Source organism: Salvia splendens, chromosome 19 (assembly GCF_004379255.2).
Source record: "Salvia splendens isolate huo1 chromosome 19, SspV2, whole genome shotgun sequence".
NCBI lineage: Eukaryota > Viridiplantae > Streptophyta > Magnoliopsida > Lamiales > Lamiaceae > Salvia > Salvia splendens.
Genome location: NC_056050.1, coordinates 5,993,635 through 6,020,860, shown reverse-complemented (window position 1 = coordinate 6,020,860; position 27,226 = coordinate 5,993,635). Strand labels below are relative to the sequence as shown.

The window sequence follows — 27,226 nt, the reverse complement described above, 5'->3', positions numbered from 1 at the left end:
AAACACTAACAAATCCTCCACCTTTGAGCAATCTAAGATCCATCACTACCAGTTCCACCTTCCTTCCCATACTTACAAATTTCGGACCACCCCAACCAAATCTAAGCAATGTCGGAACTTGGATCTTGGTAGGGCTTTAGTAAGTGCATCAGCCGCATTGTGCTCGGTGCTGACCTTCTCAATCTTCACCGCACCCTTCTCAACCTCATCTCGAATGAAATGCAGCCTCACGTCTATATGTTTGCTGCGTTCATGATATGTCTGATGTTTCGAGAGACAAATCGCGCTATTACTGTCGCACTTGATCACAACATTCTCTTGCTTCACCCCAAAATCACCAACTATACCCCTAAGCCAGAAGCTTTCCTTTACTGCCTCAGCAAGAGCTATATACTCTGCCTCCGTCGTCGATAGAGCCACCACGGATTGGAGATTAGACTTCCAGCTCACCGCGGAGCCGAACAAGGTAAATATGTACCCAGATTGTGAGCGCCTATTATCAAGGTTAGCTGCATAATCTGAATCGCAAAACCCAATAATGCTATCCTTATCTCCTTCATTCTCTGATTTGAACATTATTCCCAGATCACTACTTCCTTTGAGATACTTGAGAATCCCTTTCAAAGCCAACCAGTGCTCTCTTCCCGGACAGGACATGTATCTGCTCACCACGCTTACCGCATGAGAAATATCAGGCCTTGTGCATATCATCATATACATCACACTCCCAACTATGTTGGAATAAGGTATCTGGCTCATCTCTCTTTCTTCTTGCTGATTTCTGGGACATTGTGATTTGGACAGCTTAGTCTGTTGTGATAGTGGAACTGAGGTTGCTCTACTCTTGTCAATCTGATATTTGTGCAGTACTTTCTGAATGTAGCCTTCTTGGGACAACCACAACACCCTCTTATCTGCATTTCTGAATATATCCATTCCCAAAATCTTGCTAGCACTCCCCAGATCCTTGATTTCAAATCCCTTTTTCAATAAGGCTTTCACCCTATCTAGCTCCTGTCTATCTGGTCCAGCAAGCAAGATGTCGTCTACATATAATAGCAAATACACAGCAGGTCCCTCAGACTTTGATTTGAAGTAGACACAACTATCATATCTGGAATTTATAAATCCCATACTCTGCATATGTTCATCAAACTTGATATGCCATTGTCTACTTGCTTGCTTCAAACCGTATAGACTTTTCTTTAGTAGACAAACCTTATCTTCACTCCCATGTATCACAAATCCCTCTGGCTGATTCATGTATATAGTTTCCTCAAGCTCTCCATGAAGAAAGGCTGTCTTCACATCAAGTTGGTCCAAAAACCAACTTCTTTGAGCAACTATAGCTAGCAAAATTCTGATTGAGGCATGCTTTACCACTGGAGAAAATACTTCATTATAGTCTATTCCCTCCTCTTGTGTGAACCCCCGAGCTACAAGCCTAGCCTTGAACCTAATCTTGTTCCCAACCTCCAACTTTTTCTTGTATATCCACTTACAACTCACTGGTTTTTGTGTGGAAGGTCTCTTCACAAGCACCCATGTCTTGTTCTTGATCAGGGACTGTATTTCATCTATCATAGCCTCCATCCACTGCTTGCTCTCCTTAGAACTCATAGCTTCCTTGAAGCTTGAAGGCTCTGCATACTCTATGTTTTCTGCAACACATAGTGCATATAGCAAGTATTCTTCTTCACTGTATCTTGTAGATGGTTTAGGGATTCTTCTGACCCTATCTCTGGCTAGAACATAGTCACCCAAATCCTGCTGCTCTTCTTCAGGGTTCAAGACATCAGCATCTGCTTCTTCTTGTTCACTATGATTTCCCATCTGCTGTTCAGGCTCAGCAATTCTATCTGCTCCAGAAACCTCCACCTGAACTGATTCCTCAGCCTCCTCAGGTTCTGGAACACCCATCTCCACCATCCTCTCAGGCTCTGGTTCTTTCTCAGAATGAGATGGCCTCTGGCTCTCTTGAGCCTTTTCCAGAAATGGCATCCTACTTTCTTCAAATTGCACATCTCTAGAGATAATAACTTTCTGATTTCCTGGCTCTATGCACCACAGTCTGTAGCCCTTCACTCCCTTTTGGTATCCAATCATCACACATCTCAAGGCCCTTGGCTCCAACTTACTTTGCCTGATGTGTGCATAAGCCATACAACCAAAAATCTTCATATTCGAATAATCCATGGCCTTTCCATACCATCTCTGATCAGGAGTGTCAAAAGCTATAGCTGAAGAAGGACTTCTATTGATGAGAACTGCTGCCATACTCACAGCCTCACCCCAGAATCTCTTAGCCATTCCAGAGCCAAAGAGCATACATCTAACTCGCTCTAGGATGGTTCTATTCATGCGCTCAGCAACTCCATTCTGTTGGGGATTAGATGGAGATGTCCTATGCCTCTTCATACCTTTCTGCTTGCAGAAAGAATCAAACTCCCCACTCAGAAATTCCAGCCCATTATCAGTTCTTAAACACTTCAAAGAACACCCTTTCTCCACCTCCACTTCCCTACACCACTCCTTGAATTTCATGAATGTCTCTGACTTTTCCTTCAAGATAAACACCCATAATTTTCTAGAAAAATCATCAATAATGGATAGAAAGTATCTACCTCCACCCAATGAAGCTGGTGTAGCTGGGCCCCACAAGTCACTGTGGGCATAGTCTAGTGGTGACTTTGAGCTGTGAATTCCTCTTCCATAGGGCAGTTTCTTACTCTTTCCGAGCACACATTGCTCACACAAACCCAACTGCTCATTGGGATTTTCCAGCTTAATCAGCTCCTTCTTGGCCAATTCTTTAATTCCAGTTTCTCCCAAGTGTCCGAGTCTGAGATGCCACATTCTTAAGTCTAATACCTGCACCAGATTCACAGATCCAGTAACCACACTTGTCTTTAGATAGTATAGGCTTCTCTTTCTCTCAGCCATCATAACAACATCACCATTCTTGACGATGTTCATAATCCCATCAGATAATATGCAATTATATCCTGCTGCATCCAACACTCCAATAGAGATCAAATTCCTCTTAATCTCTGGAATAAACCTCACACCAGTGAGTAACCTGATGGAGCCATCATGAAGTCTAAGCCTGATGGACCCAACTCCTCTGATTCTGCATATCTGGTCATTTCCTAACAAAACTGATCCAGCTGCATTCTTGATTTCCTCAAAATGACTTCTAGTTGGACACATGTGGAAGCTACATCCAGAATCCATGATCCATGGAAGTTCTTCCATGTCCTCAGTCACACACAGAGCCTCCGGGACCACCAACTCTTCTGCAATATCAGCATTGTTCTTGCCATTCTCTTCCTCGGCCTGCTTCTTCTTCCAAACCCAACAATTCTTCTTTATGTGGCCTGGTTTCTTGCAGTGATGGCATGATCTGGTCTCTTTCCAGTCAGCTGTCTTGTTTTTCCATGGCTTCTTCTGTGACTTTCTTTTCACATTCTTCTTGTGATCAGCAACACTCAGACTCTCAGACACCATTTCAGTGGACTTTGGATTAGATTTCTGGATTTCCTTGAGCTTTAGAGCAGAGTACACCTCTTCATATCCAATCTTGGACTCTCTACCAAGAAGTATAGCATCCTTGAAATGCTCATAACTTGGTGGCAAGGAATTCAACAACATCAGAGCCTTGTCCTCATCTTTAATCTCTTCATCAATGTTCTCAAGATCATCGATGCATTTCCCAAATTCTTCGAGCTGTTCCAACACACCTTTTCCATCAGCAATCTTGAAAGTGAGAAGTTTCTGCTTCAGGTGCAGCCGATTTGCCAAGGATTTGGCCATGTATAATGACTCCAACTTGGACCAAACTCCAGCCGCTGTCTCCTCCTTTGAAACTTCTCTGAGGACTCTGTCATTGAGGTTGAGTATCAAGGTACTATATGCCTTGTACTCTCTGTCTTGAGCCTTTGCCTTCTCCTTTTCATCAGGCTCGGGCTTCTCCTCCTCATTACTGCCTCCACCATTTAGGGTTTCCCATAAACCCTGTTGCATCAAGATTGCTTTCATCTTCAGCCTCCATAGGCCAAAATCATTTCGGCCTGTGAACTTTTCAACATCAAACCTTGCTGCAGCCATTATTCAAACAGGTTGAGCGCCTTCTTGAGGAAAAAAAAAACAAAGAAAGAACTCCCAAAACTTTATGCCTTCTCGATCAATTCAGTGGACGAATTTCCCACAGACGGCGCCACGTTGTGAAGAACGAACCTACGGTTGTGATGATCGAAATGCAAATTAATGAAATGACAACATGCAAGGAAGAACACAAGCGAATTACGTGGTTCGGCGTAAGCCTACATCCACGGGCAGAATCTGGTGTGTTTCTTTATTGATCACTCGAGAAATTACAAACATAAGAGCACTCAAAACTCTCAAGAATTTACAAGATGGAAAACCCTCAACTCGCCCGAAAACTTCTTGCTTCGAGAGCTAAAAACGCACAGCTGAAAGATAACACTTCCTCTCTTGAATTCTCTCTCTATCACTTTTGATTTCTGTTGTTGTTGGTTCTGGAATGAATCGCAACTCCCTTAAGAAGTATCGATCAAGAAAACCGCCGAACAGCTTCCTTTGCCGAACAGCTTCCTTTGCCGAACAGCTTCCTTTTGCCGAACAGCTTCCTTTTGCCGAACAGCTTCCTTTGCCGAAAAACGGTTATAACCGTTTCCAACGGCTAGTTCCTGTTTTGGTTCCCAACGGCTATTTCCTGACTTGATTCTTCCACCAGCTCAATCCGATCTTGATGAGCTCAAACACTAACAAATGTGGGTTCTCTTTATCATTTATGGTAATTAAGAACCGAGACTCCTATTCACGGATGGACCAAAATGAAAAAACAGGACTCTTATTCGCGGACAGATGGAGTATTTGAGTATGCAATTTGAATTAAAATTTATTTAAAATATGTAGTACTAACATTTAAGAAATCAATGAGCGGTAATTAGATTAATTAAAAATTGGTCGGTTTCAGACTTGTGAGTCTGGCTACGGACATCTGCTAAAGAATTTGAACTTCCAACTAAATTTCTAATCAAAACATATGCAATCTAGATTATAAAACAAGATCACTCTACTCTAGGCCCCTTTTTATTCTTACAATACATATCTATATTAGTATATAATTCAATCTCATAATTTATCTAGACCCACATGTAATACAATGTTATACGTGTATTTGCATAATTCGTTATTTAGATCAATTTTAAAATATTTAAAGGCAGTAATAAATGTATATAATTGTACATAATCAAACTTTTTTTAAGATTTTACATTAAAAATCAATTTATAAATATTAATTTATTTAAAATAAATTACATACTAATCATGTTGTAACAATTTAAAAAATATTAAGATTTTAACTTAAATATTTTATAATTAATTCGAATCAATCTCGAAATCATGTTACAATTCAGCATAAAGTTTCTATATCATTCCTTTCTTATTACTACATAATAATATAACAAATAATAAAATTAATTTTTAATTAAAATCAATTAAATCTAAAAATTAAAGATATTATACACATATACAATTTATGTACATTTATCTTTAATCATATTAAAATATGTAAAATTCGGCTAGTTTTTTAGTTTCCGTTTCTGTATTATCCAATATCCCATAAATAAAAGTCCACAAAACCGACGAGAAATACTACATGGAATATCAGAAGAATTGTTTAATTTGCTCAATAAAGTAAGTATAACAACCAGACAACCACACATATTATTTTGAATAAAAATGATAAACTGATAATCTAAAATAATCTTTAAAATACAAACAAGCGTGATTCTCTTTTCTTGATTGCTAAGTCTATTATAAATACACTCGTACCATATTTTAAAAGCTATAAACGATATAGATATAGATTATATTAAATGAGGAAAGAATTCCACGTGAATGTGGTCTAGTGATACGTAAAGATCTATGCATTAAAGCTTCTTTCTATGTCATGGAATTGAGCCGTCGAAATTGAAATTGGAGACTTCAATCCCGCAAATATTTGGTATTACAAAAATTTGGATTTGAAATTGAATTACAATTCCCCTCAATACCACAATTTAAATTTTATATAAAAAATAAATAACTAAAATTTCAAATAATTACTTATAAAATTGGGCACTTCATAATTCATATACTACATACAAAAACACACTCTGCACACAAACTACACCTTCACACACACTACAAACATACTTCACCTTCAAACACAAACACACACACACACACAAACACAAACACACACATATACCGCATGCGCACACACACACACACACTCACTACAAACACATACTTCACCGCACACACAGTTGAGATAGATATTTATAATTATAAAGATGAAACAAAGTATTTTATCCCAAATCTCAAGATAAAAAAAAAAGAGAAAAGAAAAAATAATACACAAGTTCATCATCATATTTATGATATATACTTTATCCCATGAGAGAGAGAAGCAATCTTCTTTAAAAGGTAATTTTATTAAAAGTAACGATTCTTAAAGTTTAAAATGATGTTGAAATGAAGATCAATTTAAAGCTAGTGAAAATTTTAGAAAATTATCTTATATGGTACTCCCTCCGTCCCATATTACTCGCACTTTTCATTTTAGACTGTAAATTTGGGATTGATTTTTTAGTGTAATTAAATTAGAATTTTAAGTGTAATGAGACATCACTTAATAAATGATCTCTTAACTTAAACTAACATATTAATTAAATGCATTAATTCTAACTTAAATTATAAATAGTGTAAGGAGTTTGTGACGAGTCAAAAAATAACAGTGCAAGTAACATAGGACGGAGGGAGTCCTACACTTATTATTGTGGCATCGCAATTCGCATCACATAACGTAGTGAAGAGGGCATGATCAACTTTCGGTAGTCGCAACTCATTTATCCCACCACTCAATGCTACCTTTTCAAATCATTGTCAAAATTCATATTTATGGATCTTTCAAATCTCTAAATTTCTTTGTTGTTGCATGCATGCACCATTAACTTTTTACATACATTTTTCTTGGATATAGTACATGATTCAAGGAATGTGTGTAATTTAAGTTAATCGATTGTTTACTTTAATAGATTACATAATTAAACTTGTTTTGATGATCTTAATTTCCTTACAGTGAATCTTATATTTTATCAATTTATTCTATTATTTAAAGTAAACACCATCTTGATAATATAATTTCATGTTGCTCAATTACTGTACCGCGTGTATTCTAATATTCGTGTGAACAAAACACAGAATCAATAAAATATAACCCCAACAATTTTTTTATATAATGAATCACATTCGGTATTAGTTATACATTCAAGATGTAGTTTCAACCTAACCCTACCATATATATAAATATATATATTAATTATATTTTCTTATTATTTTTATCATATAAATTGTCATTGAATTTATCTTTTTTTCCATTGATAGTTATCAATGTTTTAAAAACCGGACCGGCCAGCGAACCGGCGTCATTACTGGTTCACTGGTTCAACCGGTTCACTGGTCGAACCATTGGTTGAACCGAAATACTGTTTATATATATATATATATATATATATATATATATTTAGTAGTAAATAATAAAATTTAATTAAATGTTTTGTCAATAAATATTATAGTATTATATATTTAATAGTATTATTTTAGAAAAAAAGTCTTGTACTATTATATTAGAATATTTAATGACGTTAAGTTTAAATACAATAATAAATTATAATACACAATATTAAAAACTAGTATTAAACTCTATGTATAATTATAAACTCATATATTATAAAACATTAGTGATTGTAAAAGTATAATTAAAATATAAAAAATATATTATAATTAACAATTTCTTAAAAGAATATATAAAATTAAAAGGAATTATCTTAAAAGAATATAAAATTAAAAAGAATATATTTTTAGTTAATGATAGAATTTTATTAATTTTTTATCAACAAATATAATTAAATATATAAATTATACTAGTAGTAAGTTATTGTAAATAAAAAATTTACTAATATTTATGTATAAAAATAAATAAGTTCATAGTATTATTTTCAAAAAGTAATGCGGCAAAATAATATTATACACAAAGATATATGAATAAACATAAATTAAAAACATATATTTAGTAAATACTCCTAGTATATAATCAAATAGTAGTAAACTTTTAATATAATTAATCACATATTCTTAATATACATATATACGTATTAAACGCGAATTATTAGTTTATATAGATAAAATATTTCGTGTTTAACATATGAAAATAACTTATGTTCATATTACTACCAAGAAGTCTTTGTGGTGTAGTGGTAGAATTGTTGGTAAGTTCACCGAGAGGTCTTGAGTTCGACCCCTATCAAAGCCAAAATTTTAGAATAAAATTTTGAAAAGCATTAAAAAAATATTTAAATACAGTTGAACCGGTTCCCGGTTCCCGGTCCAACCGGTTCGACCGGCCGGTTTTACCGGTTCGAGGTGGGTCAACTAACAGGCGGTTTTTAGAGGCAAACCGGACCGGAATGCCTACCGGTTCGCGGTCCGACCGGTCCGACCGGCCGGTCCGGTCCGGTTTTTAAAACATTGATAGTTATGGTATTTTTAAAGAAAACTAAAGGGAAATAGATATATTGAAGGCCTTAGGGCGTCCGCAATGGGAAGTGGAGGGATGCGGACGAGGCTAGGTTGCGGCGCGAGTGTTGCTTCCTGCCCACTTCGACTCACACGCAGTGCCGCCGAGGTTGTATGGTTTCGAAGGGGGTGGGGGCAATTTATTTTTCAAATTGAAAACCATATTGCATGTCTTCGAGAAAACGGTCCTGTGTCTAACAACTCCGAAGATGGCGTTGTTCTCCCAAAAGCAGGAGTGGCGACGTTGAGCGTGCGTTCAGAGTTGTCCAATCATGTTGGATGATAGTGCCCATCAAGTTCATAATTTCTATATATAATCTTCGACATTATGTATATATGTGTATTATAATGCATAATATGATAATTGAAGATGTCAATGTCACTCGGTGACATGACGAGCAGTGCGCTTCTACCTCTAGATCGACCATCGCCATCAATCCCCCAAGTGAAGGTGCTATCCAAGATTTAAGAGATTGCATATTGATGTGCTTCTACGCGACTAAAAAATCTATGATGCCCTTTAATTTAAGACAACCTCATTGAAGAAATTTGGACACGCATTAACGTATTTCAATGCTGAATTATTTCAAAAAAAAATTATTTGTAGGACTTGTACTTTATTTTAATTTTAATAAAGTCATTTGCTATTTATATTGTTATGAATTTCAGTTTTACCATTATTTAAAGCTAAAATAATGAATAGAAAAAAATAATTATATTGATGAAAGAAAAAAAGAGACTATTTAGGATAATCATTAAAAACAGCCTCAAAATATTATTGACACGCTAAATCCAAATTTGGCGTACATTCCATAAACACATCTTCCACCAAATATCGAAGTTATGGCTTTTGTTGCTGAAAATATATTTCGAAATTCAACATCCAATCAGTTTTTTATAAAATGGATTAATTTATTTCCTTCTACTCTAACTTAATTGAATTTGTGCTTTTTGGTGCCAAAGCCTATATCCCTCCACGTGTGGGAACATGAGTGGCGTGTATGGCCACGATCTCATCACACGTCGAGGATGAAAATCAACGGTCACCCTCTTGACAACGCCTACATCTCGAATTGCCATAATCCAACGGCTGCATTCCTTTCTGCGGCTGCCGCCCTATTTTCCTTAATATTATCTTCCCAATAATTAAATACTCCATCCGTCCCATATTAGATGTCACACTGGGAAGATTGCACAAGATTTTAGGAGATGTTATTTTATGTCTTAAGTGGTGAGAGAAAATATAATTTTATAATTGATGTGAGAGATAATTTTTTCTAAAATAGGAAATACTATAAATGAAAGGGTGACATCTAAGAGCATCCACAATGGCGGTGAGCGGATCGGCTAGCCGATCCCGGCGCTAGCCGGTCCGCTTGCCGAACCATTGTAACCGGCTAGCCGAATTTCGGCGAAAAAATCGGCGAGCACACGCCGATTTCCGAGCGCTGGCCGATGCGCTCGACGATCCGCTGGCCGCCATTGCAGGCTCTAGATAGGCCAGCGGATTTTTTATTTATTTATTTAATTTTTGAAACACTATATATACGCGATTTGCACGTCATTTTCATTTGGATCGCTTGTTTTAACGAGTATTCTCTCTATCTTATTTTCTGTACAAGAGCAATAACGCGAAATGAGTAGCGCGGGTGGTAGTAGTGGTGGTAGTGGTAGGGATGCTGAGGAGTACGAACGACGAATGAACGAAGCGTTGGAGGCCTATACGTCCCGTGAGATAGACCGGCTGTTACAGAGGGCATTGCAGTCGGCGGTACCTTGACCTCGACCTCGACCCGTTGTCCACCGCCGAGCAGTGATTGAGCGAGATTACGTAGCTGCACATCAGCGGCTATATGAAGACTACTTCGCACCGGAGCCGCAGTTTAACGCTAACCTTTTCAGGCGGCGTTTTCAGATGAGCAGGGCCCTGTTTATGCGTATTGTTGAGGCTTTGGAGCGTCGATATCTGTATTTCCGCTTCAGGTACGATGCGGCTGGCAGACCCGGTCACACACCTATTCAAAAGTGCACTGCGGCAATCAGGCAGTTGGCCTACGGAGGGACGGCAAATATGTGGGACGAGTACCTCCACTTCGGTGAGACAACTGCCCTTGAATGTATGAAGTATTTCTGTCAGGGCGTGATTGAAATATTCCGTGATCAGTACCTTCGAAGCGGGCGTGATTGAAATATTCCGTGATCAGTACCTTCGAAGCCCTACCCCCGAAGACTGCCAGGAGTTGATGCAGATGCACGGGGAGAAGCATGGGTTCCCGGGTATATTAGACCATCCACTACGCGTCTCGCCGGCAGCTCGCCATCCCGTCCCGCGTCGCGTCCCGTCGAGCCACGAGACGGGCTGTCTCGCCACGCGCCTAAGCGACGTGGCGCGACCCGGCGTCGTGCGTGACGCCCACTCGCCGGCCCGCGAGTGGGCGTCGTCACGTGCTGACGCAATAAATATTTTTTTTTAAATTCGAATTTAAAAAAATAAAATAAAAAATAAAAGAAAAAAAAATTGTAACGATAATAATACCGTTTTTTTGTTTTTAATTTTTTTTTATTTTTAATTAAATTTTTACTCTATAAATACTCATAAACTCATCCTCATTTCACACACAACTACACCTCTATTCTTCCTATCATCTAAATTTTCTCTCAAATTTCATATAACAACTCAAGGTGTCCGGCGAAGGCGACGGCAACTACGGCAGTTCCGGCTCCGGCGGGTGGGATCTCAACGCGATCGGCGATTGGGAGACCATGATCAACACATTGGGCGGTTCCGGTTCGTCAACGCCGGGGACCCAGGGTTCGGCGACGCCAGGGGGGTACCAACCACCCAATTTTGACCTTGATGCATATGTCCGTCCCTCCGCCCCGCGGTATTCGCAGGGATTATCCCAGATCCGGGAGGATTTTCCAGTTGATCCCACGCCGGGAGTAGGTCGAGGCAGTGGAGGTGGCCGAGGCGGTGGAGGTGGCCGAGGCGGTGTACAACCCCAGGCGGGCGAGGACGAGGAGGAAGAGGAAGAAGAGGAAGAGGATCTAGGCCGGCATCCGTACAACAAACTCGAAACGCTGGCGGTGTACAACGCCTAGATCACCGTCTCGTACGATCCCATCGTCGGGAATCAACAATCTCGGAAGTGTTTCTGGGAAAAGGTCTGCGAGGTCTACCACCAGATAAAGCTGAAAGGCTCCCGCAAGCGCAAATTTAAAATGCTCCGCTCTCACTTTGACCGAGTCGACCGACAGGTCAAAAAATTTTGCGGCATCTACTCGGCCGAAGAGGCGCGCTACCAAAGCGGCGCAACGACAACCGACATTTTGACGTCCGCTTTGCGCGCCTACTACCAGGACGAACGTCATCAATTCAGATTTGTTGATGTTTGGCAGGCCGTCAAGGACGAGGAACGGTGGGCCGGCGGTTTTCGCTCCAGCTCGGGCTCAACCTCGAAGCGCACGAAGCATACGGCGAGTGGCCAATACTCGTCTGGTGGTGACACCGCTGAGGGCATCAGCCAACCTGAGGCTGAATCCCAGTAGTTTGCGGGTACGGTCGGCGATGCTGGAGGATCTGCGAGTGGGCGCCATCGGCCGCAAGGGACGAAGGCGGCGAAAGCGGCTAGAGCAAGGAAGGGCCGAGGCGAATCAAGCCAGCCGGCCTCGGGATCGGGCTCGCGGGGAGGCTCGGACACACTTATGGTGGCGTACATGACCGCCACAATGGCGGACACTTCCCGCTTCTCGTACGCCCAATTCACGGCCTGGTGGAACGGAATTGTGTATATGGCAGCACAACTTGGCCTTCCGACTCCCCCTCAACCTCGACCGCGTCCGGAGGATGATTAGCCGGCGGAGTAGTTTTTTTATTTTTCTTTAAATTTATATTTTAAATTATGTTGTGTGTTTTTTATGTTGTTTGCTTTTTAATAAAGTGTGTTTGTTTTAATTGAATTGGGTTGAGAAAAAAAATAAAAAATGAAATTGAATGAATAGTAATTAAGGGACGGAATAAGGGACGGTTAAAGGACGGAGCGTTGCAGGTTTCGTCCCTTAGTTAAGGGGGATGGAGAAAAAAAGGACAGTGGGGCCCTCAAATAGTGGTCAAATAGTATTTAAGGGACGGTTTAAGGGACGGTATAGAGACAGCGTAGTGGATGGCCTTAGGCAGCATAGATTGTATGCATTGGGAGTGGAAGAACTGTCCTGCTGCCTGGAATGGGTTCTACACGACCGGCTACAAGGGAAAGAATCCCACGATGATCCTCGAGGCCGTAGCTGATTATCGGTTGTGGATTTGGCATGCGTATTTTGGGGTAGTCGGGCCGAACAACGATCTCAACGTCCTTAACTCGTCGCCCCTTTTCAACGAGCAGTGCCAAGGCGTCGGTCCGGCCATCAGTTTTATCGCCAGCGGCAACCGGCATGATATGGACTACTACTTAGCGGATGAGATATACCCTAGGTGGCCCGTCTTTGTGAAGACGATCAGATGCGCATCCGATGAGAGGAATACCTACTTTGCGGAACGGCAGGAGTCGACGTATAAGGATGTGGAGCGCGCATATGGTGTGCTCCAGTCTCGATGGGCGGCAATTAGGGGTCCAACGCGTTTGTGGCATGTCGACTGCATTGCCGATATAATGTACGCTTGTATTACCATGCACAACATGATTGTCGAAGATGAAGGTGTACAACTGACTAGTTGGGCGAACGACGATAATGAAGCAGGTCCAAGCCACGGCGTGGCTGCCCCTAACGTACGAAGCGGGGCACCTCACGATGAAGCGCCGCCTCCAAGCACATACCGACCTGCGCCAAGTGAATGCTCATATTCGACTACAAAAGTATTTAATTGAAGAGTTGTGGGCGCGAAGGACTGCACGACGTTAGTTTTTTTTAATTATGTAATTTTTTTAATGTACCTTTTTTGTAATTTTTTTAATGTACCTTCTTTTTTTAAATTAATATAATTTTTAAATTTTAATAATATAATTGAATTTCCAGTATCTGTGTCGTAAATTTAATTTCGTATTTTATGTGATTGATAATTATTTATTTTATATAATTTTGAGTGATATGGCTAAGCTATGGTTGGAGATGATCTATTTTTATTGTGGATGCTCTATATACGACAGAGACAGAGGTAGTAGTTAGAGCATCCACAATAACCGGCGTCACCACCGCCACGCCGATTTTTCGCCCACGCCGGTTTGACGCCGAACCATTGGAACCGGCGTGGGCGAAATCGGCGTCAAAATCGGCGTCGCCATGCCGATTCCCGCGCTGACGCCGGTTCCGACGCCGATCCTCACAGGCGCCATTGTGCGTCCCGGATCGGCGCCAAACCGGCGTCGGATTTAATTTTTTTTTTGTTTTTCGAAAACACTATATATACGCGCGTTGAACCTCATTTTCATTCGCACCACTTGTTTTAACGAGTATTCTCTCTACCTTACTTTCTGTTCAAAATCAATTTAAGAAATGAGTAATGCCGGTGGTAGTGGTGGGGATGCGGATGAGTACGAGCGTATGATGAACGAAGAGCTAGATGCCTATACGAGCCGTGAGGTTGATCGATGGATGCAGAGTTATATGCAGCCGGCGGCACCTCGCCCACGACCAGTTGTCCAACGTCGACAAGTGGTGCATCGTGATCATGAAGCTGCACATCAGCGCCTGTTCACAGATTACTTCGCAGAGGAGCCGCGTTTTGACGCCAACCATTTCAGGCGTCGTTTTAGGATGAGGCGGGACTTATTTATGCGTATTGTTAACGCATTGGAGCAGCGATATCTGTATTTCCGCTTCAGGCACGATGCGGCTGGCAGACCCGGCCACACCCCTATTCAAAAGTGCACTGCGGCAATCAGGCAGTTGGCCTACGGCACCGCGGCAGACATGTGGGACGAATACCTCCACATCGGTGAGACGACTGCCATCGAATGTATGAAGTATTTCTGCCAGGGCGTGATCGAAGTATTCGGTGATCAGTATCTCCGAAAGCCTACCCCCGAAGATTGCCGGAATCTGCTGCGGATGCACGGGGATCAGCACGGGTTCCCGGGAATGCTAGACAGCATAGATTGTATGCATTGGGAATGGAAGAACTGTCCCGCTGCCTGGAAGGGGTTTTACACGACCGGCTACAAGGGAAAAAATCCCACGATGATCCTCGAGGCCGTGGCTGATTATCGGTTGTGGATTTGGCATGCGTATTTTGGGATAGCCGGTTCGAACAACGACCTAAACGTCCTCAACTCGTCGCCCCTTTTCAACGAGCAGTGCCAGGGCGTCGGTCCGGCCATCAGTTTTGTCGCCAACGGCAACCAGCATGATATGGGCTATTACTTGGCGGATGAGATATACCCTAGGTGGCCCGTCTTTGTGAAGACGATCCGGTGCGCATCAGATCCGAAGAAGGCCTACTTTGCGACGCGGCAGGAGTCGGCGCGAAAGGACGTGGAGCGCGCATTTGGTGTGCTTCAAGCTCGATGGGCTGCAGTTAAGGGACCAACGCGTTTGTGGCATGTCGACTGCATTGCTGATATAATGTACGCCTGTATTATCATGCACAACATGATCGTCGAAGATGAAGGTGTACAACTGACTGATTGGGCCACCGACGATAATGAAGCAGGTCCAAGCCACGGCGTCACCACCGCCAACGTACGAGGTGGGGGTACCGCACGATGAAGAAGCCCTCCTCCAAGCACATGCCGACATGCGTCAGACGGAGGCTCATATTCGACTGCAAAAGGATTTAGTTGAAGAGTTGTGGGCGCGGAGGATTGCAAGGCGTTAGTTTTTATGCAAATTTATGTAATTTTTTAAATGTAATTTGTTTAATTATTGTACTTTTTTTTTAAAATTAATGTACTTTTTAAATTTTAATATTATTATTCGAATTTTCCGTATTTGTCTCGTAAATTAAATTCCGTATGTTGATACGAGTGTAAATTAAATTATATAATTGTTATTAGTGATGTGGATAGGTAGTGTGAAGGCTATGTGAGGGCTATTTGATGTCCAGTTGATGTGGCAACTGATGTGGCAGGAGAATTGTAGTGCTGATGATGTGGCAGTGTGAAGGCTATTTGATGGCTATTTGACGTCCAGTGCTATTGGAGATGCTCTTATTTGAAATATAGCCAACTCGGAAACTTGCATCGTCTGCCATTGTCGGGATTAAAAACATTATTTAATAATTAAAGCCAGGTGGAATTAAAAAATAAAATAAAGTAGCCGTTGTAGTGTTCTGATTTCTATATAATGGCCCTCTGCTTCAGTTTCACCAAAGTCGGTTTGCAGAGACAAATTTCTTCAGCTTTTCACATCTATATCAGTACCTAGTTTTGGTAAATATTTTAATTTTCTTCAATAGTTTCATTATACTAATCATTTTTTTCTTTATTTGTCTTGTATATTCAATCTTAGATACATAGATCTTTAATCATAGAATTATTGTAGTAGCAAAATAGGCTTCCAATTTAATTGAGATCATAATTGAATGGAGACAGTAATGATGCACGGATCGTTGGATCAATCGATATCTCCATACAAATCCACCAATTTCAAAAAATTCCATCAAAATCCAACTCCCTCCGACGCTTTCCGGCTATCCCAATCCTCACAACCGCCGCTTCTCCCCCTTCCGGCCTCCGCCCGCCGCTTCTCCCCCTTCCGGCCTCCGCCCGCCGCCTCTCGTGCTCGCCCGCTAGCAGGAAGTCAAAATCCCCAAAAAAGGAAGGTAAAAAATCGAAAGGTGTTACCAAAGTGGTGCAGTTGATCTCGATTGTGGAAAGTGATGCGAGAAAGTGCGAGATCGGCGACGTATTTTCGGGATCGGCGGTGTTCTCTCCGCCGCCGAGCAGCCTGCCTCTGCCGACCTTCACGATGAGGCCAAAGCTTAGCTGTCAGGCAGCCGGCGTGGATGCTGGTGCCACCGATGTTCTGCGGCGCCTTCTTCGACTCCGGTGAATTAATTAAGCTAAGCTGAAGTTGGTTTCTATATTTGTGTTGTGGTTTGGATGAGTTAGAGTGGAGATCCCATGTGTTTTTAGGAATGGGAGCTTCAGCTTTAGATAATTTGCTCAACATAAATTACCTTCTTCTCTGTATTTATCTCCATTTCCGGTTACGATGCGTTAATTAATTCGACTAGTACTGTTTAATTCCCTTGTAATTTGATTTTTCATGAATGAACTAAATGATTTTTCTCCAGTTTCATTTACTTTTCAACAATCTATGCCTCTGTATTTGCTTCCCATAATTCTGTATTTATGAGGATGGACTTTAGTTAACTTTTAATCTTCTTGCCTAAATCTTAGTACTCCATATCCTAATTAATATTTTAATATGAATTAGCATGGTTTAATAATATTAATTTTAAGTTTTATTTTTATTTTTATATATTAATTTTATAATGGAAGGTGAGTTTTGTGTTTTCAGTTGAACGTGAAGTGAAGTCCATTTACGTGAAAAATAAATTTTAAATCATGGATACTACTATATGGACCGTATGGGTTCAGGCTTCAGACCATGTCGAATTATTTTATGAATATACAGATTTGGGATTAAAATTGTTTGAATTTACTTTAATTAATATTAAAACTCTTCGGATTTGGGATTAAAATCGTTTGGATTACTTAATCCTGAGCTTTTATATTGGATTATATAAAATTTAGATAGGGATATGAAATTCGTTTGATCTCCAATTCGAAAAATTATTATACTGTATTTTTATTAGTTTATCATTTTATTTTAGCTACATATATTGTTTGTGATCTACAACCATAGAGTTCAAATAATAGTCCACTTAGTCCCTGGACTATGCATTTATCTCGCTCTGAGTCCCTAGACTTTCAAAATATCCTCAGACAACCCTGAACTAAACGTTTATCTCGAAAATGGTCATTTTCACTGTTTCCGGTCGAAAATACCCTTTTGGGGGATTTTAGGGTGTTTGTGCAATTTGGTCTTTCTACACTTTTAACATTTTAAATCTGATAGTATTTCAAAATTATCATTCTTCTTCCCTTTTACCGTCCTTCACTTTGTTTCTTTATTTCAATATTAGATTTAATTTTATTAAATTAAATTTTAAATTTCGATTTTTAAATATCAATAAATTTTTTAATTAAAACTATTAATTCAGGGACACTATAAATATTGATTAAAACTATTATTTTTGTTATTTAATACTCCCTCTGTCCCATTAGAAATGAAACGTTTTCCTTTTTGGTCTGTCCCATTAAAAATGAAACGTTTCTAAAAATGGAAATAATAATCTCTCTACTTTTTCTTCTCTCTTACTTTATTCACTCTTCATTAACTCACAAAACAACACTACATAAAATTCCGTGCCGAAAAGCAAATGTTGCATATTTAATGGGACGGAGGGAGTATAATATTCAGCTGAATTGAAGAAGTACAGATTAATTATGATGGAAAAATAAGAGCTATTCTATTTAGCCTTTCGTTCGGTTGTTATAATTGCTTGTGATTAAATATTATGAAGTTGACTAAAAACTTGATACTACTAAAAATTTGATATAGGAGAATTTTTGTTGAAATTTTCTAGTTAATTTTGATTGTTTTCAAATTAATAAACGAAAACTATATTAGTCTTACATTAGATGCATATTTATTTCAGAATAAATCGTGTTATATGATCTATTTATGATTAGAATTATTAAATATTGATTAAAACTAAGGCGTCATCGTACCTTATTGATTAAATATTATACACTATCAAATATTGGTTAAAACTATTAATTTGTTATTTAATAGTAATTTTAATAATTAATAAAAATTTATTGATATTTAAAAATAAAAATTTAAAATTTAATTTTATAAAATTAAATCTAATATTGAAATAAAGAAACAAAGTGAAGGGATAGTAAAAGGGTAGAAGAATGATAATTTTGAAATAATATCAGATTTAGTACATCACTGAAATAATATCAGATTTAAAATGTTAAAAGTGTAAAAAGACCAAATTGCCCAAATCCCCCAAAACCCCCTAAAAGGGTATTTTCGACCGAAAACAGTTAAAAATGACCATTTTCGAGATAAACGCTTAGTCCAGGATTGTCTGGGGATATTTTGAAAGTCCGGGGACTAAAGGCGAGATAAACGCATAGTCCAGGGACTGTTTTTGTAGTTCACTCTTAGAGCATCTCCAATGGCGGCGAGCGGGCCGACTAGCCGATTTCCGGCGCTCGCCGGTCCGCTTGCCGAACCATTAGAACCGGCGAGCGCCATTTCGGTAAAAAAATCGGCTAGCGCTGGCCGATTCGCGAGCGCTCGCCGGTCCGCTCGCCGCCATTGCAGGCTCAGGACCGGCGAGCGTTCGGCGAGCGAATTAAAAAAAAAATTTAAAATTTTTGAAACACTATATATACGCGATTTGCACGTCATTTTCATTCACACCACTTGTTTTAACGAGTACTCTCTCTACCTTAATTTCTGTACAAAATCAATAACGCGAAATGGAGAACAACAACGAAGGTACTCTAGTGACGAGCGGGTCTCAAACTCCCCCGGTACCCGTGGGAGGTGGATGGGGTCCGATGCCCGGGTACTACAACATGTACCCGTGGCAGCAGATGATGCCCGGGATGGCACCCGGGGGGAGTATGCCGAAGGGGTTTACCGGCTATGCCGGGGTGGACACCCGGGATGCAAATGATGCTGGGAGGGGTACCGGCGACGCAGGGGACGCGGCGGGGGGGAAAACGTCTATCGCCCCAGTTTTGATTTTTCGACTGATTCTTCGCACACATCGACCCCAACGGAGGCGCAGTTCACGCAATATGAGACTTTCTCCTTAGAGGAGTTGGGGTTTGATCTTCTCGGTGTTCCGGAAACTCCCGTTCAAACGGGGGGAGTTGGGCGGGGTCGGGGCCCCTCAAAGAAGAAGGGCAAGGGGAAGGACAAGAGGGTCGGCTAGTCATCGCAGCCGGTTGAGGACGACCCCTCGGTGCGGAGGAAGTGGACGGACGTGGAGAACGTCGCGCTTTCCAAGGCGTGGGTGAGTGTCTGTGATGATCCTCTGACTTCGAACAATCAGAGGATCGTCAACATGTGGGCCAAAATTGCTGCAGCCTACATGAGATTTTGCCCGGAGGGGAGGCCGTGCACCGGGGAGGAGTGACGGAAGGGGTGGGACCGAATCAGGGCTGGGGTCTCCCGATTTTTGGGCTTGTACGCCAACGCCCTCTGCATGCAGAGCAGTGGCCAAACGGAGGATGACTGCGGGTGGATAGCGGAGAAAGCCTTCCCCCAGCCCGGGTTGTATAAGGAGTTCACCTACTGGAACTGCTACGAGGTGCTGAACGACTCCGAGAAGTTCCGAGCAGGTGTCGACGCTGGCTGGCAGAAGAAGCAACGACTGAACTATACCGGTGATTACAGCGGCAGCAGCGGCGGTTCCCACGACCTCCCCGAGGATGCGGAGGAGCTCCCATTCCCGCCATCGTTCGCTCGCCGAACTCGCCCGGTTGGTCAAAGGCAGGCGCAACGGGAGGTGGGGGGCGCCGGGGGGGGGGGGTCCCAGGAGGTACAGTCGTCATCCCCCCTTGGCCAGTCGACATAGGATCTCAAATTCTTTGCGCGTCAAAAAACGCGCGTTTAGATGGCCAAGACGTTAGCCGAATGGCGGACGGCGACGAACCCCGAGGAGAAGAGTTTTCTTCACGCAATGCTCGTGAGCATGCGTGACGATTTGAAGACCGGGGGGGCATCGGGGGGTTCTGGAGGATACGGAGGCGGCGACGACGGTGACGGTGGCGAGGAGGGCGACGGAGACGAGGAGTGAGGCGGAGGTCGTGTTTTTTTAATAATGTATTTTTTTAAAAATTAATGTATCTTTTAATGTAATTTTTTTAAATTAATGTATTTTTTATTGTACTTTTTTTAAAATTTAAATAATATTATTGAATTTTCTCGTATCCGTGTCGTACATTTAATTCCGTATTTTGTGTAACTGTCAATTATTTGTTTTATATAATTACGGGTGATGTGGCTAGGCTATTGTTGGGCTATTGCTGGGCTATTTGCTTGTCCTGATGATGTGACAGGAGGATTTTTAGTGCTGATGATGTGGCAAGAGAAGTTTGTGGCTGGGCTATTGCTGGGCGAAAGCCACTGGAGATGCCCTTATAGATAACAAGAGCCACCTACCGATGCCCCTCTTGCTAGTTCCCACTCCCCCATTTATGGGCGGCATGAGTTTTAAGAAAATGTTAAGAAAAATGGGTGGAAAAAAGTTAGTGGAATAAGGGTCTCACTTGTATATATTAGTTTGAAATGAAATGTGAGTGGAATGAGTTAGTGGAAGGTGAGACCCTATTACTATTTATGGTAAAAGTGAACCGGAACTCCTATTGCGGACGGACTAAAATAGAAAAATGGGACTCTTATTTGCGGACAGAGGGAGTACTAGTTAAGAGCATGAGCAACGCCTCGAATGCGAGCAGTCCGCCCTTGCCGAAGGATGTGCCGCTAGGCAGGCATGCAAGGCGGAGGGTCGAGCCACACTGTGGGGCTCGTTGGTGGAGACTTGAGAGTCTTTTGGCCAATGAGAATGAAAGTGCGATGCATGCGTGTGACTAGGCAAATTTTAAGAATTTTTTTATTTTTTATGTAGAATTCATAATTCTGATTTAAAAAAAAATGAAATCAAAGTTAACTTGTCTTAGGAAAATTAAAGACCAATTTTTTTTTGAAAATTTTGAAATTGAGTGAGATTATATGACTTTAGAGTCTTTGTATAATGATAAGTAATGTATAGTAAATAAATACTCCATGTATCGAAGTGGAATAAGTTTTTTTCATACAATTCTAAACCAAGTTTCTAATTCAATTTGCCCGACATTGTTTTTCAATTTGGTAAGCCATGTACATATAATTAGTTGGATCAATGTTTAAAGTGACCAAACCCGAGCAGTGCCGTGGAAGACCACACAAATTTGGTGATAATTCTGGCAAGATTTTTTTGGTAATACATGAATTGTTATAAACACAATGAAATTATTCATATTAAAAGAGCAAAAGGATTCAAAATTTATACCATTTTCAAATGAAAATATATAATAAGATGCATAAATGTGAAAACTCATATTATATTTATATCCAACATCCTAATAGATTAGAAAGATCATAACATCCTAGACCAAAAGTTGGAAATGTTTACAAAGGAAGATTGTCATGTGTTCCTAAGCCCAAAATTATAAAGATGAGAAAGATTGTCTTGTTAAGCCCAATCTTTAAACTACGTCGTTTGGTTTTCTCTCCTCACGCCACATGAAATACGAGCAACAAGCCTTCTCTATGATTATATAATTCAAATATCAGAAATAAAGATTATACACATAAAACAAATATAGCATATTAACCCCCAAACCTTTATTTCGTTCATTTAAATTTATTTGTAAATACAAAACCAACTCCTTATAATGAAAAAGGAATTGAGTAACTGGTACTCCTAGTATAATTTATGCATCACATGTTTATAATATGAGTTAAAATTGTAATTTGAGCTTATAACCATGATTTATAATTAGTTAGCTAATTAATATAATAAATACAGTTAATCTTTTAATTATTTGGAAACTGCATTACGGTTTTATAGTGTGAATTTGGTTGGAACAGCAGCAGACACAGTAGGGGCATATAAGTAATTTCAGATGGTGCTGGGACCAACTTTTCTCTCTCTTGGCGCGGCGGTGATGAGAGTGCCATTTAAGCAGATTCCGAGCTCAAACACATGTTCGAATCCCTAAATCATCTCTCACTCATTTCTTCACAGCTTTCACCACTTCGATCTCCTTCCGTTTTCATATTTTTTCACTTCTCTCTCTCATCGCAAATGCTTGAATTTGCACTTGTTCAATAAATCTTCCGCTACTTTTCACACAACAGGTATATAATTTTCCGCTCTGAAAATTGTGTCGATGTGTTGTGCTTTTCACTTGAAGAACAACTTCTATTTCTACTGAAGAAATGAGTTTAGGCATTTTTGCGTACAGAAACTAGGGTTTTCTGCATTAACAGTTTGATCCGAAAATTTTCCTCTCCGCGTTCAAAAACGGCCTATTGATACCAGCATCAATCGGTCTTTTGTGAAAAACATTGCTGCAGTTTTCTTTTTCTCCGTTTAATTTTGGCTGATTTCGTTTTCCTTTTCAACTTTTGAGCTTTTTTATTGTTCATCTTCATCGAAAAATCACCTTCTTGAGAATAAAAAATAAACTGCCAGTCGTCGTTTGAAAAACATGTTAGTTGATTCAATATTGTGAGTAGAAAAAACATATCTTCTGTTTCAGATTTTCCAGACTTCGCAGCTTTATTGTGTTTTTTTCTCTCTCTGTTGCTGTATGTATACGTGCTGCATGGAGTGTTGTACGTTCAATTTTCATAGGAAAAAAAAATTAATTTTCCCCCTATTGTTTGCTGCGATTTCTATAACAGTATTTGCACCTTTCTAATCTGTAGCCGCACCATTAATGAGCTACTACTAATGGAAATTTTGTCCCAATCTTCATGTTTCCTCATTTTCCAAAAAACCTAAATCGCCAACCCCAGTTTTAATTTGTAGTATCACTCTCTTGATTATTCTTCTGCACCAACAAATTAAGATTACATTATAATTTCATCAGATTTTAACCAACAAATTAAGATTACATTATAATTTCATCAGATTTTAGTTTCTTGATCAACGTGTTTTTGTGCTGAATGTTGACAGACGATGGTGATAGAGACCTACTACAGGAAACGCTCAAAGAAAGCCCATCAGCCCTGCATGGTTCCCTCTCTCTCTCTCTAGTGCTTTCTGTCTGTTATTTCTGTCCCACATAATATTTCACGCGCTGCCAAAAATAGTAATCTTTCTCGCTCAAGGCTATGAGAATCATACATTTTGTTTTGCTTGGAATAAGCGTGTGTGCTCTCTTCATTGGGGTGTATATTGTCACTATTACTAAGATAAGATACCAAAAAAAATGCCAAATCTTTTTCTTTCATCATTATGCTTGCTTAACACATCTAGTATAATAGTATAGTATAACCATTTTTTTTATCAATTACACGTGGATTTGAAAGTTGCAAAATGAATTTAAATCCCAATTTTAAGGAGTTTGAGTCTTGAGTCTACCTTGCATGTTCTGAAAACACATGTGTATGGTAAATAATTTTAGTAGAAACATTCTATGTTTAATCAATAGGGAGTTTATAATGCAGAAGCACTGCCAAACTTACAAAAGTACTGAACATTAATTACGATGCAGGAAATGGACCAAAAAGATGCGGTGCAAGGCAGCGTTGCTGCGGCAGAGCCGCGTTGTACTCCTCTGCTTCAAGGTAGGTAACAGTACTGTATAATAGGTGTTTCTATTTTACAATTTCTTTACCTTTGCATCTAAAATAATAGTTGATAATTAACAAACATAAATCTTTGTATATGCAGATAGCCAGTTCTTGATTGGTGGTGGTGGAGATAAATCCCCGATAGAAAACTATATGAAAGAGGGTTATCTTTACGAGATTTATCATGCTCAGTTACCTCCAAGAACCCCAGCTCACCTCCGCTCCATCAGAGTTGCTATGGCAAGAAATATGATTTCGCTATATTCCCCCAAAAGCAACTAATTAGTACTACTGCATATATTTATTGTTATATGTTAGTATTTAATGTTAATGAGTAATGTTTGGAACTTAAGGTCTGCGAGAAGACGGAGGTGAATGTGGCAGTAAGGTATCCAAGCATGGAGTCGCTAAAAGCATTTTTCAACTACAGCTTGAGAGAGTCTCACCCTTCTTTGGATGAGAAGTTTGTGATGGGGTCGGCGCTGGCAGCGAGAGTGCTTGTTCGGAGAGTTCCGGCTGAGATCTTCATGGAGCAGAAGAGTTGGATTGATTTCTGGGTGATTGCACAAAGGAAAGGAAGTAGCTGTCTGTCTGAGGCTCTCAAGGGGAGTGGGATGGTGACATGGGGGATAAGAAGGCAAGTTAAGTATTTGGGTAGGCATAAGGAGAGTGATGATAATAATGATGCTTATATTGCTCAGAACTCATCTTCGAGTTTTGTCAATGGAGTTGAGGAATCTCAGATGGGATTATTAGCTACTGGTGATGATGAAGTCCAGAAACATGAAGATGCTGACTGTGGAGAGAGAGGTGAAGATATGGAAAATTGTGATGATCAGGAAAATGCAGAGGATGAAGAAGAAGAGGAGGAAGAGGAAGAAGAAGAAGAGGATGAAGAAGATGAGGAAGAGGAAGAGGAAGAGGAGGAGGAAGAGGAAGAAGAGGAGGAGAAGATCAAGATTGAGGAGATTAATGAGAACATGAATAGAAAGAGGTACTCTTTTAGGAATTTGAGCATTAGGAAAACGAAGAAACCAAGGCTTGAGATCAGAAAGCAAAAGCCAAATCAGACGCAGAAGAAGAATCAGATCAAGAAAATCAAGGGTGGTAAGAAATCAAGGGGATCACTCGTTCAAAGAGATCCAAAAGATCGTTGGTCTACTCAAAGGTATATGTGATTATGGAGGAATATTCTATTTACATTGTCTGGCTGTTTCTACATCATTAATTTGCTAGTTTTATTGATCAAAGCAAGAAAATGTGTAGGTACAAGCTTGCTGAGCAAAACCTTTTGGAGGTGATGAAATCAAAGGGAGCAACAGCTGAGAAACCGATCTTGAGGCCTCAACTGAGAGCAGAAGCAAGAAAGAGGATAGGCGACACAGGACTACTTGACCATCTCCTAAAGCATATGGCTGGAAAGCTTGCTCCAGGAGGGCAGGAGAGGTTCAGGAGGCGGCATAATCCTGACGGAGCAATGGAGTATTGGTTGGAATGCGCCAATCTTGTTAAAATCAGGAAGGATGCTGGAGTGACTGACCCTTATTGGGTGCCACCACCTGGTTGGAAACTTGGCGATTCCCCAACTCAGGACCCTATATGTGCTAGAGAGTTGAAGCTGCTTAGGGGTGATGTTTCAAAAATTAAAAGGTGGAAAATGTTACATTATTGTTTAATGGTGCACATAATCTTAGTATTACTTTTAATAATATTTGCTTTCTTGAACAGAAGTTTGGAACTGATGGCAACAAAGATGCAGTTGGAGGAGGAAGTTGGAAAGTTGAGAAGGTGTTGATATACTTATCCTATACTGTAGTAAAAAGAGTAATGCGATTTTGTTTAAAATCACTAACTTCAATTAACATGATTGTAGGGAGATTGGTGAAATTCATTACAAGAAAAAGCAACAAGGTCAATCATTCACTGAAGAATCAAACAAGTATGACATAAGTCAAAAGCTGGATCAGCTTACTGCTTCTTTTGAATCCTTAAAACGTGATTTTAGCAGCATGCACCTTTCAGAGGTATAGTTAATGTATACTGTTCAATTTCAGTTAGTTGATCATCAAGTTCTGTATCTTGAACTAAACATTCTCTGGATTTTTGGTTTTTTAGGAAAAGTACAAGGAACAATTGATGACCATCTCTGATTTTGTGAAAGACATCGAGGTATGTATTAAATAAGGGCAAATTAATGCCTTGAGACATCATCTAAAATTTAAGACAGTGAGTTAATTTCAGTTGCAAAACAATCTATAGCCATAGCTCAAAAGAAATATACTCCATTAGACTTCTTCTTAGACTTAGAGATAGACATGTTCTTCATCTTCTTATTAGTTAATTATGGCATTTGTTATGTATGGAAATCTTGAAACAGGGAAAATTTGAGAAGCTAGCTCCAAATGTGACAGAAACAGCAAAAACAGGGTCTTCATTAATGATAATGGGGATGAGAGAGAAAACAGCATTGGAGAGCAAAGAAGAGCAAGTACAAGATGCATTAAGTGCAGGTGGTGAGGGAAAAAAATTACAGTTAGAGGAAAAAGCAGCAAAGATAGAAAGGCTGAAGAGTGGTTTCAGAATCTGCAAGCCACAGGGCACTTTTCTGTGGCCAAACAACAACAGCACCAGTTCTGTGAAGGTCCAAGTTGAGGTTCCCACTCCTCCTTCAGTTTCCTCCTCCACCATGCCACCTCAGCTTCCCTACCTCTATCAGCCACCACCACCACCACCATCACCATCCATAGTCAAACCCTTGGCTGAAAAACGTGCAGTAAAAGTCAATCTAAGTCATGACGTGCCACCGGTAAGCAGTCATGTTCATTTTGAGCTATGCAAGAAATTCTTGATCTTGAAATGTTATCTTTTTTTCCTCTACAGTACAAGGTTTCTGCAAATAGGCCGACATTGGAGAGTGGTGGTGGTGGTTATACAGAGACGGCAACGAGCTGCTCTGAGGTAGGAAGCTGGTTGGCACTGTCTACTACTCTCAAGTCTGATTCCAGCCATGGTTGAATTGATAATATATGCTACATATATATTCTGTTAGCTTTCTTTCTATCACAGTCAATATAAAACAATATGGTATGATGCCATTAGGCCTTTATATCAGTCACTTGACTCTTGAGATATGGAAGAAGAGTAAACGTTGCATGCTATAATTTTTCAAGGATTCTTATGATACTCATCATTTATAATCCTATTA

General features: G+C 40.1%; 1 protein-coding gene and 1 long non-coding RNA gene across 2 annotated transcripts; both read left to right on the top strand.

Annotated features, from left to right (window-relative positions):
- The first annotated feature begins 15,910 nt into the window (after nt 1-15,910).
- Nucleotides 15,911-16,881, top strand: LOC121778495. The gene is made up of 2 exons (XR_006045678.1): nt 15,911-16,010; nt 16,173-16,881. It is a non-coding gene; the product is annotated as an uncharacterized LOC121778495 (long non-coding RNA).
- Nucleotides 16,882-22,443: 5,562 nt separating this feature from the next.
- Nucleotides 22,444-27,226, top strand: LOC121778922 (protein DYAD-like). The gene is made up of 11 exons (XM_042176307.1): nt 22,444-22,578; nt 23,402-23,461; nt 23,943-24,015; nt 24,122-24,276; nt 24,375-25,189; nt 25,288-25,671; nt 25,750-25,809; nt 25,895-26,045; nt 26,137-26,190; nt 26,399-26,827; nt 26,902-27,226. Exons 2-11 carry the CDS (start codon nt 23,405-23,407, stop codon nt 27,034-27,036), a joined length of 2,313 nt encoding a protein of 770 aa, XP_042032241.1. The 5' UTR covers nt 22,444-22,578; nt 23,402-23,404; the 3' UTR covers nt 27,037-27,226.